The sequence below is a fragment of the Rhyacophila brunnea genome, unplaced genomic scaffold, assembly GCF_057557595.1.
Source record: "Rhyacophila brunnea isolate RB1 unplaced genomic scaffold, BYU_Rbru_1.0 scaffold_6, whole genome shotgun sequence".
Taxonomy (NCBI): domain Eukaryota; kingdom Metazoa; phylum Arthropoda; class Insecta; order Trichoptera; family Rhyacophilidae; genus Rhyacophila; species Rhyacophila brunnea.
In genome coordinates, this window is record NW_028233276.1 from 48,650,611 (window position 1) to 48,664,875 (window position 14,265).

Below are 14,265 nucleotides of genomic sequence, written 5' to 3' on the forward strand. Positions count from 1 at the left end.
GCGGGCCAAAAATAGATCCACATCAATGGTACTAAGCTCGAACAGGTGAAAAATTACATCTATCTGGGACAACAAGTATCTATGATATCTATGGATATATATTTGATGAAATTGTTCGCAGAGTAAAGCTAGGCTGGAGTGCTTTTGGCCGCCTGAATGTCTTCAAAAGTGACCTTCCACTGTGCCTAAAGCGCAAAATGTTCAACCAGTGCGTGCTTCCCGTAATCACACATGCGTGTGAAACATGGGCCCTAAGTAAAATAGAGATCCAGAAACTTATAGTAGCAAGACGTGGTATGGATAGGTGCATGCTGGGCATAACGCGAAAGAACAAAAAAGAAATGAGTGGATAATGAAGCAGACAAGGGTTTGCGATGTGATAGAGTTCATTAAAAGCCTCAAATGGAAATGGGATGGACACATAGCTCGAAGAAGAGACAATCGTTGGACAAATTTAGTCATCTAGTGGTATCCGAGAGGTATCCGAGAGGTATAAAACGTCCGCAAGGTAGACCTATAGGCCGCAGGATCGATGAAATGATAAAGTTCTGCAGAAGTAGGTACGTGGCAACGCAACGCACAGGACCGAGAGAAGTGGAAGCAGCTTGAAGAGGCCTTCATCCGGCAGTGGATAGATTCAGGCTGATGATGAAAGACAAATCGATACTTTCACCTTCACTTGTATTAATCGTTTTATTTATTTTTGAATTATGTAAAAAAAGCCGAGGCTATTTAAATAGATGTGCCATACAGTTTTTGCAGGGTCTTTTGTGCCGTAAAGGCGTAACGAAAAAAATCCACCTCTTCTCTTGAGCAGTGTTGAACGTTTTCTTCAATTGATTGTCTCAGCCGGTCCACGGCACATCCACACATACGCCATATTCTCCTGACCTGTTACCATCATTAATGGGAAGCAGTATTTATAGTACAGAAGATGATTTATCCATCCGCTCAAAAACCGTGAGACTTTTCGCCATAGAATTAAAAAAACTAATATCAATATGGAGAGGATGATGCATTAAATAATAATTTTAAATAAATATGTTTTGGATTAAGTTTTGAAAAACATTGTTTTGTATCATTTCGAATACACGTAGATACCTACCGTACTATTTTTGTGACGACCTAATATTAAATTTGATTGAGTGAATAAAAATTAATAATTAATATAAATTTGATTGAATTCTACATACTGACAGAATTTAATACAACAAGTACAAACCGCAGAATGTATTATAATTTATATTATTTTTTTCTATGGATGTGGGGCGCTGATGAAATATTATATTATGCTATAAAAGGAGACGGTAGTCGAAAAAGGTTGGAAAACCTGGTCTAAGCGGACGAACCGGCCTTAATCATTATAAGTATTTATAATGGATTGGAAGTGCATGGTATACCTAACTACTAGTCAGTGGCGTCCCTAGACAAAGTGCCGCACTTGGGCAGACTTATGTATGCTTAGGCATGTTGGTCTCAAATTGTATGCAAATTTGAGACATAGGTACATAACTATTTTAAACGTAAATACCGCATTAATTAATGTAATGTAGCGCATCAATTTGGCGTGGGACGGAAGTTTGGCCCGCCGATGCAACATAATTTATTTTACGCGGCGACGTTCGGATATTCTAAATGCTGGGGGTTTGTAATTTTCAGCTGTGATATTGAGGGCTGTGGCTTGGGCCGGTTGGGTAGGGACTGAATGTTGCATAAGAAGCAAAGTTGCATATTTATGAGTAAAATTATATATCAATAAATAAATAAATTTTGTGAATGTTGAGTCGGTAAATAATTTATTCAAACAATGATATGTTGTAAATTTACAATATTTAGACACTTCATACACAAAAATACATATTTGTACAGTTTAGGATAATATTTGTCGTATATCCCATCAATTTGATAATTAGCGGTTTATAATAATTGAAGATAATAATAATTATTATGTTTCATCACAAAAGTTAATCACGTTTCAGTTAAACCATTAAATAGGGCATACGCTATGTTTTACTTTTGATTTGTAATAAATTATTATTGTTAACGAAAATAGTTGTACAGTCATCTGTTTAAGCAAACCGGTCAAAATAGCGGTTTGCTAAATTTTTCAAACACAGGTTTTGAGATTTTTTTCTTCCAAAGTAGGTACATTCTGCAATAATATTTTTTTGTTATTTGTTTTGTCATTTTTTGTTTTGTTACGCCAAAGAAGTATAACTTCTAACGCGCGTACATAAGTATACACACCGATCTCTTCTTTTACAAAATCATAGTACTTAATTAGCACAAAAAAAAATTTTCGACGATGTCCGATCCTAATAGGATCATATGGGCCTCGATAGAGTAGAGGTTTGTATTAACAGATTTTGTTTTTTACGAGAAATGGATGCCAGCCACTTGCTCAACCTATTAGGTCCATACCCTTACTCACACACAAATTCAAAAACAATATGTGTACTTGCCCGACCCAGGATTCGAACCTGAAACCCACGGCGTGATAGTCCAACGCTTAAGCCGAGCGGCCACCGTGTTAAGTAGGTACCTACTTTTAGCGTAATTTGTAAAGTCGAAATTAAAGCTTTGAGTTAAAAATATTTTTTGTCAGATATTTAAATAATTATAGTATTATGGGAGTATTTACTATACCTACATATATATCGTACATAGTACGCGGACCAAAATTATAGTACAAATACTAATAATACGGTTGGCAACACTGGTGCCCCGTCGAGCGTGCATTATCATATGAAACTGTTACCTACAATATTATTATACCATGTCCGAGCCTGATATGATCATATGGACCCCACCCCCACAGGGTGGAAGTTTGTATTAACAGATTTTCGTTTTTACGAGAAATGTATGTTAGCCACTTGCTCAACCTATTAGGTCCATATTCTGACTCAAACACAACGTGATAAGCAATGTGTGTATTTTTTGCCAGACCCAGGATTCGAACCTGGGACCCGCGACGTTATAGGCCGTTCCTTAAGCCGCTCGGCCATCGTGGGCGACCTACAATGCCACCTCACTTATTGAGACACCTTGATTAGTTTTGAAATTATCAGTGTTTTAAATAACTTTCAATATCGTGATGAGGCCTAGATGATTTCATTCGTATTTCGCTGCTGTTCGTAGTCTAGTGCAGTGTTTACCGACCGCCGGTCCTAAAATGGTTGTCGCCAATTAAAAAAAAAAAAAACATCCATTAAATTATTGTCCGCATTTTCGACTACCCATTCGTGTGAGAAGACTTTTTCGGTCTTAAAAACGGAACATAGAAACCGAATGGATGTCAAAGCAGCGCTTCATCTCTCCTTTCTAGAACAGCAGATTTTGCACCATTTAAAAAAAATATCGGTTTGTCAAAATTCTTATTAAAGTAAATAATAAATAGTATTAATTAATCAGTTACTAATTATTTCAATTCATAATATTCATATTAAGATTATGTATTTTTTGTATTCACAAATAGACTGTTATGTTCTGTTATAAGTTATATAATAATATAGGTACTTAATATATGATTTAAAAACTAATAAACAAAAGTGTAAGTACCTACCTAAATAATAGTTTTTATTTCTGTGCGGTTCGCGTAATAGTTTTTTCATTAACACCGGTTCGTGGGTATAAAAAAGTTGGGGAACACTGGTCTAATCTGTAAGTCTTCAATGATATAGGGAACACGTTTTACAGAGTCATTGTTGTACGGGAAAAGTGCTTCGCATTTGTATTGGTATTGTTTGAGTGTATGCATTGACGCTTGTATTAAAACCATATTTAGTACGGCCTGCAATTATTACCTAATCACCAATTGGTTAGACGTGCAGTGGAGGGACGTAAAGGGTAAAGTTTCTATTGTTATTGAGATTCGATGGTAGAAATTCACAGAAACTTTCCATCGTCTACAGCAGGCACGGGCAAACCGCGGCCCGCGAGCAATACTATATTTTTGACAAAGATTCACGTGTTTATCTTTTAACGCCTTTCTCAACTACAAATTTAACACCCAATTTAAAAAAAAAAATGTTAAAAGATGTAAAACAGTAAGTTCCATTCCTCTCATTAGACTGGTTTTTTTTTGTTAATAAAAAGTATACATATAAAAATAGTAATTTAATTGCGGCCCGCCCGCTCATTTTGAATTTCTGAATGTTGGCCCTCCATCCGATTCCGTTCATATTACTGATTGTTATAGAAACGATTTTTCGTTGAATTACAATGTCCCGTTTAATTACTCATAATAATAATGCCCTAACAAAGGAAAATAAAATAAAAACAAAAACGAAAATGTGCAGTGAACTGAGTGTTGTGACAGAAGTTTCGGATGCATCAGGAGTTGGTTTGAGAACTGTTTGGCGTGTTTGAAGAGAAAAACAAATTTCTGGGGCGTTTTCGAGTCCTAAAAAGAGGATAAGGTAGTTAAAAATAAAAAAATAAATATTGATGATTTTGATAAATCTGTAATTCGACGGTGTATTAACTTATTTTAAATGATATTGCCAACGAAATTATGTTTTGCCGGTGTTATAATTGTCTTTAATTTTGTAGTTCTCTATAACTAATCTGTTAAATAACGATAATGAGATCGTTAAGGCTAGTTCATAAATTCCGAAACATTGTATATTCCCAATCCCAACTAAATAAATAATAATACACGATGTTTTCATTGAATTGTAACTATCAGTATAAGTAAATGATATATACCTACCTAATACCTACCTAATAAAAATGCGCACATTAGAGCGCATTTTTATTCCATATTTTATTAAAACAATAAATGATAAAAATATGTTTTATTTACCGTAATAGTTCATACACACCGTTTCAATAGGTACTACCAAAGAACACCGAACAAATCGATGTGAGCGTAACTACGACAGTGACTATCTGAAACGACTGGACCCGATGACGACCGTGCCTGTTTGGTATTTGTCATCTCACTCATCCAACAGCAGACTCAAATTTGCCAAGTACCTATATATGACTATAAAACGATTTTCTTCAACCATTTTATTCACATGAAATTTGTTATTGAAATAATTCAATATACCTAAACCCTTGTGCAAAAGAACGTGGACAAAGCATTTTTTCATACTGGTTTGGATTTTACTTCACATTTATGACAGCACTACATATTAGATGACGATGACCAGGTATATTATCTATGATGACCAGCAATGACTTACACTTTACAGAAAGGGCTAGGCTGTTGCCTACATAATATTATTATGCTTCAACAGTGCAGCGGCGTCTGCTACAAGTTGGGAAAAATGATCGGAAACCAATTAAGAAACAACTCTTGACTGCTGTGATGAAAAGGAAGAGGATGGATTGAGCACAGAAATACAAATAATGGGCACAAGATGACTGGAAAAGGCTGTTATTATTAGACGAAAGCCATTTCTTTGTTCAGGGCATGCGTCACTAGTTTGTTCGCCCGTCTGATGACGTTATTGACGTATTAATTGTAGAATACAATGAAAGGTTTACCGATTTTGAGACTCATGAAATCGACTCACGCAATGAGGTTGAAATTAGCTTATCAACCTCACCTAGTTGATGTCATCAAGGCACCTAAAGAGCTACAGATGGAATTGACTGAGCTCTCAGTAGATGATATTTTCAAGTCGTTGTTTGATGCTGGGAAAGATTCAATTGAAATATGGAAAAATGCCGTAGAATACCCACGCCTTCGACAACATGCTCGTAAAATGCTTTCCTGCTTTTCAACCACATATTGCTGTGAATCTACATTCTCCTATCTATCCCTAATCAAGGCACGATTAAGGTCACAATAAATTGATAGATACCCATTTAGAGGATCAACTGAAACTGCGGACCTATATGCTACAACCAAATAATATTCCAATGCTTTTCAAGAAAAAGCAGATGCAGCCCAGTCTTTAAGGTGATCATCATTGAAACGGCAAATAATTTTCAACTATAGGCGCGACGAAATTTTGGACTCGCTCGCATTCCGAGAGAGAACGTCGAGCTGGAAACACGTCACTTTGTTTCGTGATGGCGACGGGCCAATCAATTCTTAAATCGTGTAAAGATGACTAAAAACGTTACCCATTTACTTTAAAAAGAAAACATGTCAATGAATATATTATTATTGTTACTAATAGAACAATAAACAGAACATAAAATGGACGTATGTTGGATTTATAAGACAAATTATATTTTGTTTGGCATGCGTCATTTGCACCCGCGACCCGCAATCCGCGCATCGCCTAGCCACGATCTTTTTAGACCGTGGCTCAACTGATCGTCGCTATAGGATTTGTTTCCCGAATATCCATTTTTGTCGAAATCGACATTTTAATGCAGTTATATTTCTTTTATCGAACTCTACCGAAATCATTTATAAAAACAATATATTTTTATCTAGGAACAGAGATATTTTTTTAAAAAACCCGAATACGCCATGTTAAGTTACAATTACTCCGTGGTGTCCTCCCGAATGTCCAACTATTTGTACCTGAATATCCAAGTTAATTTCGGTCGAAATATATCTCTGGCTGAGTGTTTATTTCCCGAATATGACTTTAGCCAATCAAACCGCGCTCACGCCGTGCATCTCGCTCCCACATTCACGCTGTCTAGCTCTAAAACAATCACGCCCACTTTCATATTTTTCGGCGTCCGGAGACTTCTTTCAAATTTCGTCTTATTGATATTGTTTTTAACGTTAATATTGTTTTAATAGTGAATTCATCAAATTTGAAGAGATCATTCATAGCTGATACATCACCATTTCGCCCTAAACTTACAGTAGAATTGTGGAAGTGAGTATTTTAACCTAAATAACTGCATTTTGTTTTGATAAATGACACAAAATCCCAACGGTTATATGAATTCTACAGTATGACCCGGCAACTACTATGACGTAAAAAATAATTATTATTTCAAATTATTATTAATCAAACATTGTTTGTCTTTATTTTACTTTTAATCTAGGTATTTCTATGAAAATAAAGGCGATGCTATTATTTATTTTTGAATGCGCTGATAGTTAATTTAATTTAATATGTATGTTAGTAACTATTTATTTGGTGGATATTATATACTTAGGATATTGGTACCTACCTAATATTAGCAGCCAATGGTAATTAATTTATACATGCTATTATTTTGTGTTGTTATTCCTTACAATAGTAAATATATAATATTTATTTGGTGGTTTGTAATAAGTTTAATTGTCAATTATAGAAATATATAGATATAATAATATACAGATATAATATATACAAGATTTTTTTTTTTTGGAAAAAATATTAATGTAAAATTGATAGCAAGTACGAGTAAGTACCATCATAAAATATTGGAGAAATGACCGTGACGTCGGTTAGTAATTGAAGTAGTAGATACCTTATAATATATTTTCTCAGAAGTGATTTAAAAAATTATGTAAGTATGTTCAATTATTAGAATGGTACATTCTTAAATCTTGTGAATTATTCGTTCAATAAAAAAATAGTTAATTACTTAAAAACTATTTTATTACTTAATCCGAAAAAAAATCTAAAAAGCGATTGCCGCATGTTATTATTACATACGAAATTGGGTAATTACGATCATTAAGTATTTAAATAGTAGAGGTAATTATTAACAATTATCGTGAAAATAAATATAACATTTGAGGCGCGTACTTTTTGACCACTCAGTAATCTGTGGGCCGTGCAGCAATACGCTACGGTTTTAAATCCCGAACGTCCATGTTTTGTCCCAAATATCCATTATTCTGAGAGAGCGCTAAAAATTTCCCGAATATCCACAGTGAGTACTTGTAAATAAAACGCATTTTCTGTGCATTTAATGATTTATACCAGTATATTATTCTTGGAATCTATTATTAGATAATGTTGCAATCATACAGTATAGAAAGAATGATTGATACATCTACTGATATTAAAATATTTGATAATGAAATTTGTTTTTCGTCTCCTGTAAAATTGACATTTGGTCTATTCGGGAAACAAATCCTATAGCGACGTGATGTTTAAATTTCATTGTTTTCCATCATTTACATTTTACAAAATAATGTACACTCATCCCTTGATTTACGCGGTTCACTTTTACGCATTGAAGAAAAAAACACATTTTTTTTCTTAAAAAATCCTTTGGAACCTACTGCGTAGATTGAGGGATGACTGTACATGCATTTTTATGTATGTTTCTTAAATGCGGCCTTATTTTGTTTAAGATAAATGAATGTGGCGTTCCAACAGGAAAAGGTTCGTTAACCTTGTTGACCTATAGCATTATACAAATAAATTAAAAAGGAATAATGCATACACAATTTTGACCAAAAAGTAGGACATGACAGTAGGTACTAGGTGTAAAAAACAAAATTAAAAGTTTGGTGTCATATTTTTCCAAAGAACATCAAAAAGTTAAGGTAACATAGCAGCATCGGTTACTATTGCAATTTGACAGTAGTCACTAATATTATACATATTAAATTTAAATCACTTGATATTATAATCACTAATCAGTATAATAATATCAGTATTTATTTTGACAGAAGACATTTATTAATTCATATAAAAATACTGAATATATTATTTTGTCATTCGTGTAATGCAAAGTACACATGTATTATCTATGATTTTACTGTAGACTAGACTTGACGAAGTGAAAGCTTTGATGAACCATGTAGACAGCGAAATGAATGCCTCCGCTTGACGCATGCACAAAACTTCTCCATGTAAAACCAGAATTTAAAAGTTGAAGTGAAAGTGGGTGATGCAGATTAGATGCCAACTTAGCTAATAGGATGTACATATAAGCTATAGGCTATTGATATATCAGGCGAAGTGCTTCGACGCATCATCGGTACCTACTCGCTTTATTAAACTATCAACCGCTAAGAATTCCAATTCCATAATCAACAGACTCAAATAAAATTTTCAGTAATAAAAAAACGGAGACATTATATTATTCACCATGATGATTTAAAAAAAAAAGATAGATCCCTCCCTACCTATGTTGAAAAGAACGAAGGCAGAAACTATAAGCGAGCTTCCTATTAAATAATTCACAATATTAACTACTTATCTACTGTTGTAAATCCAAAATTCTATTGAAATTATCAGAAAATCATTTGTAATTGTTTTAGGCAGGCACATGGGATAATTGAATATGGCTAACGTCAGTATGCGTAGTAAAGTCACATGAGCCAGATGCACCGGCACACCGTTTGTCTTTGGCAGATGTCCAATTAAAATGGCACAATGCAGTGAAACACTGTTTCGTCTGGTATTGATTTAAGTTTAAGCCGAGTAGACAAATTTACCCGAATGAGTATTAAATATAACTTACCCACGCGATACAAGTTTCAACAAATAATCTCAGAACAAAATAAAAGTTGCCAGTGTCACTAAAGAAAACTCCCATCAGAGATAATTATGGAATAATATGAGTGCTTCAATTTTGTGCTAGTGATTCCTACAGACTATTAGGATTTAACTATTGCAACAACTGAAAGTGAACCAGAATATCATGAAGGCTGATGCGATAACCGACTATGCATCGTATCACATAAAAATTATTGAACGCTTCCGTAAGATGGCGACACTGCATAACCATAGTATAGCATGACAAAGACGATTGCACCTACAACACCCACGGTAGACACTTAAATAAGTACCTCGGGTAGAGTTCTTAAGTAAGTACCTCCCTATACTTTAGTATGTTATTTAAGTGGGAATTCGAAATAATATTACAATGAAATTATTGTCAAGACAATTATAATGTCCATATACGACTATTATGTTTAAAATAAGGTAAGTACCTACCGATAATTAATCCATGAAAATAAAATGGAATAGGATAGGTACATAATATCTCCAAGGAGAATTTACTCAGTAAATGAGTAAATAAGTAATACAACTACCTACTCACTTAAAATATGGAAGTGTAAATATCTACTGATTAAAAAGACTTATATGTATATCTATTAAAATAAGAGTAAGTGTTAATATTAATAACAATGCATCTACGGTAAAGTTAACTAAACAATATGTAAAAAATAGTCAAAAGTAATTTATAGGTGCGCACATAATTTTTACTTTGATATTCTGTTCACGTTATGCAATCGATCAGCTGTGGGCTAAATATAAAATGAATATAAAATGTGGCAATCCAATAATAATATAAAGAAAAATAATTTGCTAAAAAAAAGGTATGATAATAATATGGGGCGGGGTGGGGTTCATCCATAAAATGATGTCACTCAAACATTATTGAAGCTCGACTTTGATAAATAGTTATGCGCTAAGCGGATGATAAAAGAAATCGTGAAATAAATAAGAAATCAAATCATACATGAAACAAAACTAGAGCGGCAACCAAAATTGATATCTTAATGTATATTAGACTCGAGATCTACCGGTCGGTGTCTAATGAAAGAATGAAATATTGTTTAAGAGGACGATTGAGGGCGAACTGTGCCATTCAGAATGTTATATTTATTCGGCCGGAAGTTTGGACACAGTTCGATTTCAACATATTTCATTATGCAATAGCGGACGGAAAGAAACCTTGATCTGGCACAGATAATGGACAAAACACAACATGCCAACATGCTATCGATAAGGTTCCCCCCTTACCGCTTGGATAGAATGAAACAAACAAAATGTGCATATTAAACTTACACGGCACTAAATTATGCATATAAAGACAAAATATAAGTAAGTAAGTACTTAATATAAAAATAAATAAGATTCATCAAAGCTTAGGAAGTAAGTATGTAAGGTATAATAGAAAAAATTGCAAAGAAAGCTAAATAAAAATAAGAATCCTGCAGAACAGACCCTTAAAAAAATGTAAATAAAGTATTTATCTCACCATCAGCTCTGCGCATCTTTTTGCTTAAATTATCAAAACTGATAAGCGACCGCTGCATTCGTTTCAATCAGAAACGTCAATCGATCATTTTTAATTTGTAATGTGTCAGCCATCTTTTCCTATCCGAGAATTGTTTCACATTTGTAAGTATATCGACTACTGATATTAACAAACAAATTCTTAAGATGTCGAAGTTAAAACAGACCAACATTCATGGTGCGGGTGCGACATCTCAGATCGACAGTGAATACATACATACATACCTGTATAAACAGATCAGGTAATTTTGAATCACTCTGACATTTCTTTCTCTAATTTGTGTCCCCTAAATTCTTGTCAGTGAAAAAAAAAATTCTTCATACTCATGTCACCATAAAAGATTAAAAAAAATTTTTTTTTTTTATAGGAAGCGGGGACTCGATAGGAGTGTTTTTGTTTAAGCATATGGACGCAAGTCTGAGACATTTCATTTCAAGTTCCATTATCAAATATATAGTTGAGAGATAGTCGCTTCACCCCGCCCGAGTGTGAATTGAATGAAAGTATAACAATCAGTCCTCGCAAATAAGTCTGTCACCTCTAGGTAGTTAGGTCAGTATGCTTTTAGGCGAATTATGGTGAAGGCTTCTTTAAAATAGTATAATAAGTACTTATGCATGCAAGTGCCCATTAAAGTTGTCCTGATGGTTATTAAACTATATAGGTACTAGAATAAGTACTTACTACGTATTGATTGGGTTTTATTTTAATTAATACAATGTCTTTCAACCGAACATTGATAGATTGATAAAAAATTATTGGGTAGAATGTAAATTTCAAGAGATATGACTGCAAATACGAATCAAAAGCTAAATATTAATTATGTAACAATCTGAAATCAATGGTCTATATACAAAAATACTAAGAATTAACGACAATAATTAGTATATCATGGTTTTTCAGTATGTTATGAGAGACGCCAGATAATGTTGATAATGGCGGGGCAGGGGAAGTAAAAAGAAGACTGGAGTGGTAACTACACCCCCCAATACAAATGCAAATGAACAAATAGGTAAAGATGGCTTCCTACCTCCAGTAATCGGGGAGGAACGGAAAATATCAGGTTCCACAACTATCAGGTCGACTACCTCCTGACAACGTTTAAGATGTGAGCATTTTTAATGAACCGATGCAGCGTCGATCAGCATAAAGAGAAAAGGATTATAAAAGTGACTCATCATTGAATGGGCGACCCCGTACCTAATGTACCTAGAATTGTCATCTTCGTCTTTGGTCGTTTCCTGAGCGGCGGCAGCGGTGGAGGCTTCCGGTTGAGCATCCGCCCCCTCAGCGGGGGGTGCTTCCGCTCCTGCTGCGCCAGGATCCGTCTTCCTCAATCCGGGGATTGGAATGCCGGACCCTAGCCAGCCTGTCATTTGGGACTTTACGTTTGTGAACATGTCCAATTTACTGCCGGCTTTTGTAGGGCTGGAAAAAATTGAGAGTAAAATCATTAAAATTCAGTTACGAAAGTGAACTCGATTTCTAAAATACAGAACCACAAACTATTACTTAAGTTTAGTGTAATCATTGTTCTCGCTACTATAACAATACGAGTAGGGTAACGGGTCGATTGAGGGCCAATCTGAAATGGTTCAAACGACTCTTGCCATATAGCCTTCAGAAACTGTTTGGTAATAATACAAACCTATAATATCACAGTGGTCATTCCACACGGGCGTGATTCCCGTAGGGCGCAGGTTCGAAGTCTGCTGGGTATCATATTTTTTTCAAAAAGATTTTTTCTAGTGGTTATATTAATATATTCCTCAAAAGTGTTTTCAAATATGTACAATGTTGTTTGTCAGTCAACCGAAGAAGGAAGCGGCGCGGCGATGACAATATCTGGTGTCTGAATAATATGGAAATGAATAAGAAGACCTAATGATAATATACGGGTCTCAGAGGCTCTTGACAGTCATACTTTGTAAATGCATACATTTATTATATTGACACAAGTGAGTGATATCAATATACTTATGTTAGAACCCACAACCTTAAATGTAAGAGGTGAAAAGAATGAAATTGCCAGACAATGAGCATTTAAGTTATTATTATGTAATCAGGTACATGTCAACCCCTACATAAGTAGATACTCCAGAGCCAATTCGATTAATGGGCAAGGTATGTTTCAATATCTCATAGCAATGGTCACTTAGAGAGCTGAATTTTAAAGGTATTTAACAAAATGTTGGCCATTCCGGAAGTGACAATATTTATTTTATTTAAATTCCTAATATGCTATCAAATACCATATATCTTTTATGAAATCTAACAGTACAAGTGTAGTAAAGTTATGACATTTACAACCGCGTTCATATTCCCAATTGCAATAGAGGGTAAATAGGGTAATTTACCAATGACACCCATTTATTATGATAAAATCAATATAGTTGTGAGTTTACTGTCGGTTTCAAAGAAGAACAATGCAAGAGTAAAATGTTTAGGGGCTGAATAAGCACCTTTGAGTTTTTTCTGCTTCCGTCGCCGTCGCCGCTCCCGAGCCAGCGTCGAGAGCTTCTTTGGTAGGGGTAGGAACCTCTTCGTCCTGAGGTTCGCCCTTGGCCTGACCCATCCAAGAGCTCACTTGATTCGTAAGTCCGGAAAACATTTTCACAGGTACACTTATTTACAAACTACGAAGGAGAGGATGAGACGAGACTCACAATGAAGAACACTTATTCGGATTGAATGAACACTCCCGCACTACACTGCCGCGACTTGGAACATATCACCGCACCGGCGACGAATCCTTCGAAGACTGAACCACTCGCAACTCGCAACGTCAGCTGAAGCGCACAATATTCAGATACTGAAAACTGAAAACGGTGTCAGAATGATCGACCAGCGTAAACAGAACTGCGCATGGAAGACTTGCGCAATGTATACAACACAATTTTATTTATCTGTCAAAACTTTGCGGAGTGACCATAGAGTATAGACGAAAATACAATAGAGCTACGGAGTCATAGACTAATGACGGAGTGGCGAGAATGCATGGTGCTGCCATTTTTTAAAAATCAATGTACTCTCGGGGAGTCCAAAGAGTCCTAGAGCAGGGGTTCCCAACCCCGTGCCCGCGGGCACCATGGCGCCCGCGGAACGATTCGTATGTGCCCGCCGCTATTCGATATATAGAGACAGTACAAGGAGTGATGTGCAAATAGCATTCCCCGCCTGGAACCGCGTTGTTGTCATTGTGATTGCTATTGCTGCCCCGTTCGGGTCGCGACAGTTAGCTAGGAGACATCTTCATCTGACGAAACACGAATTAGGAGTTTTGATATTCCTTCTATATAGTTCTAAAATGAGTGGACCGAGTAAAAGACAACGAACCTATAATTTTAACACTGACTGGGAGGAATCATA

General features: G+C 35.2%; 1 protein-coding gene across 5 annotated transcripts in view; it reads right to left on the reverse strand.

Annotated features, from left to right (window-relative positions):
* Positions 1-13,850, reverse strand: part of Sap47 (Synapse-associated protein 47kD) — a 140,451-nt gene extending 126,601 nt beyond the window's left edge. For 4 of the 5 annotated variants that reach the window (XM_085957272.1, XM_085957269.1, XM_085957268.1 and 1 more), the window contains exons 1-2: positions 13,359-13,850; positions 12,097-12,324 (exon numbers count right to left, since the gene is read on the reverse strand). In XM_085957272.1, coding sequence (XP_085813398.1) covers positions 12,097-12,324; positions 13,359-13,507 — 377 coding nt within the window. In that variant the 5' untranslated portion in view covers positions 13,508-13,850. The remainder of the gene's footprint in view (positions 1-12,096; positions 12,325-13,358) is intronic. The other variant, XM_085957270.1, reaches the window with a different exon arrangement.
* Positions 13,851-14,265: the final 415 nt, after the last annotated feature.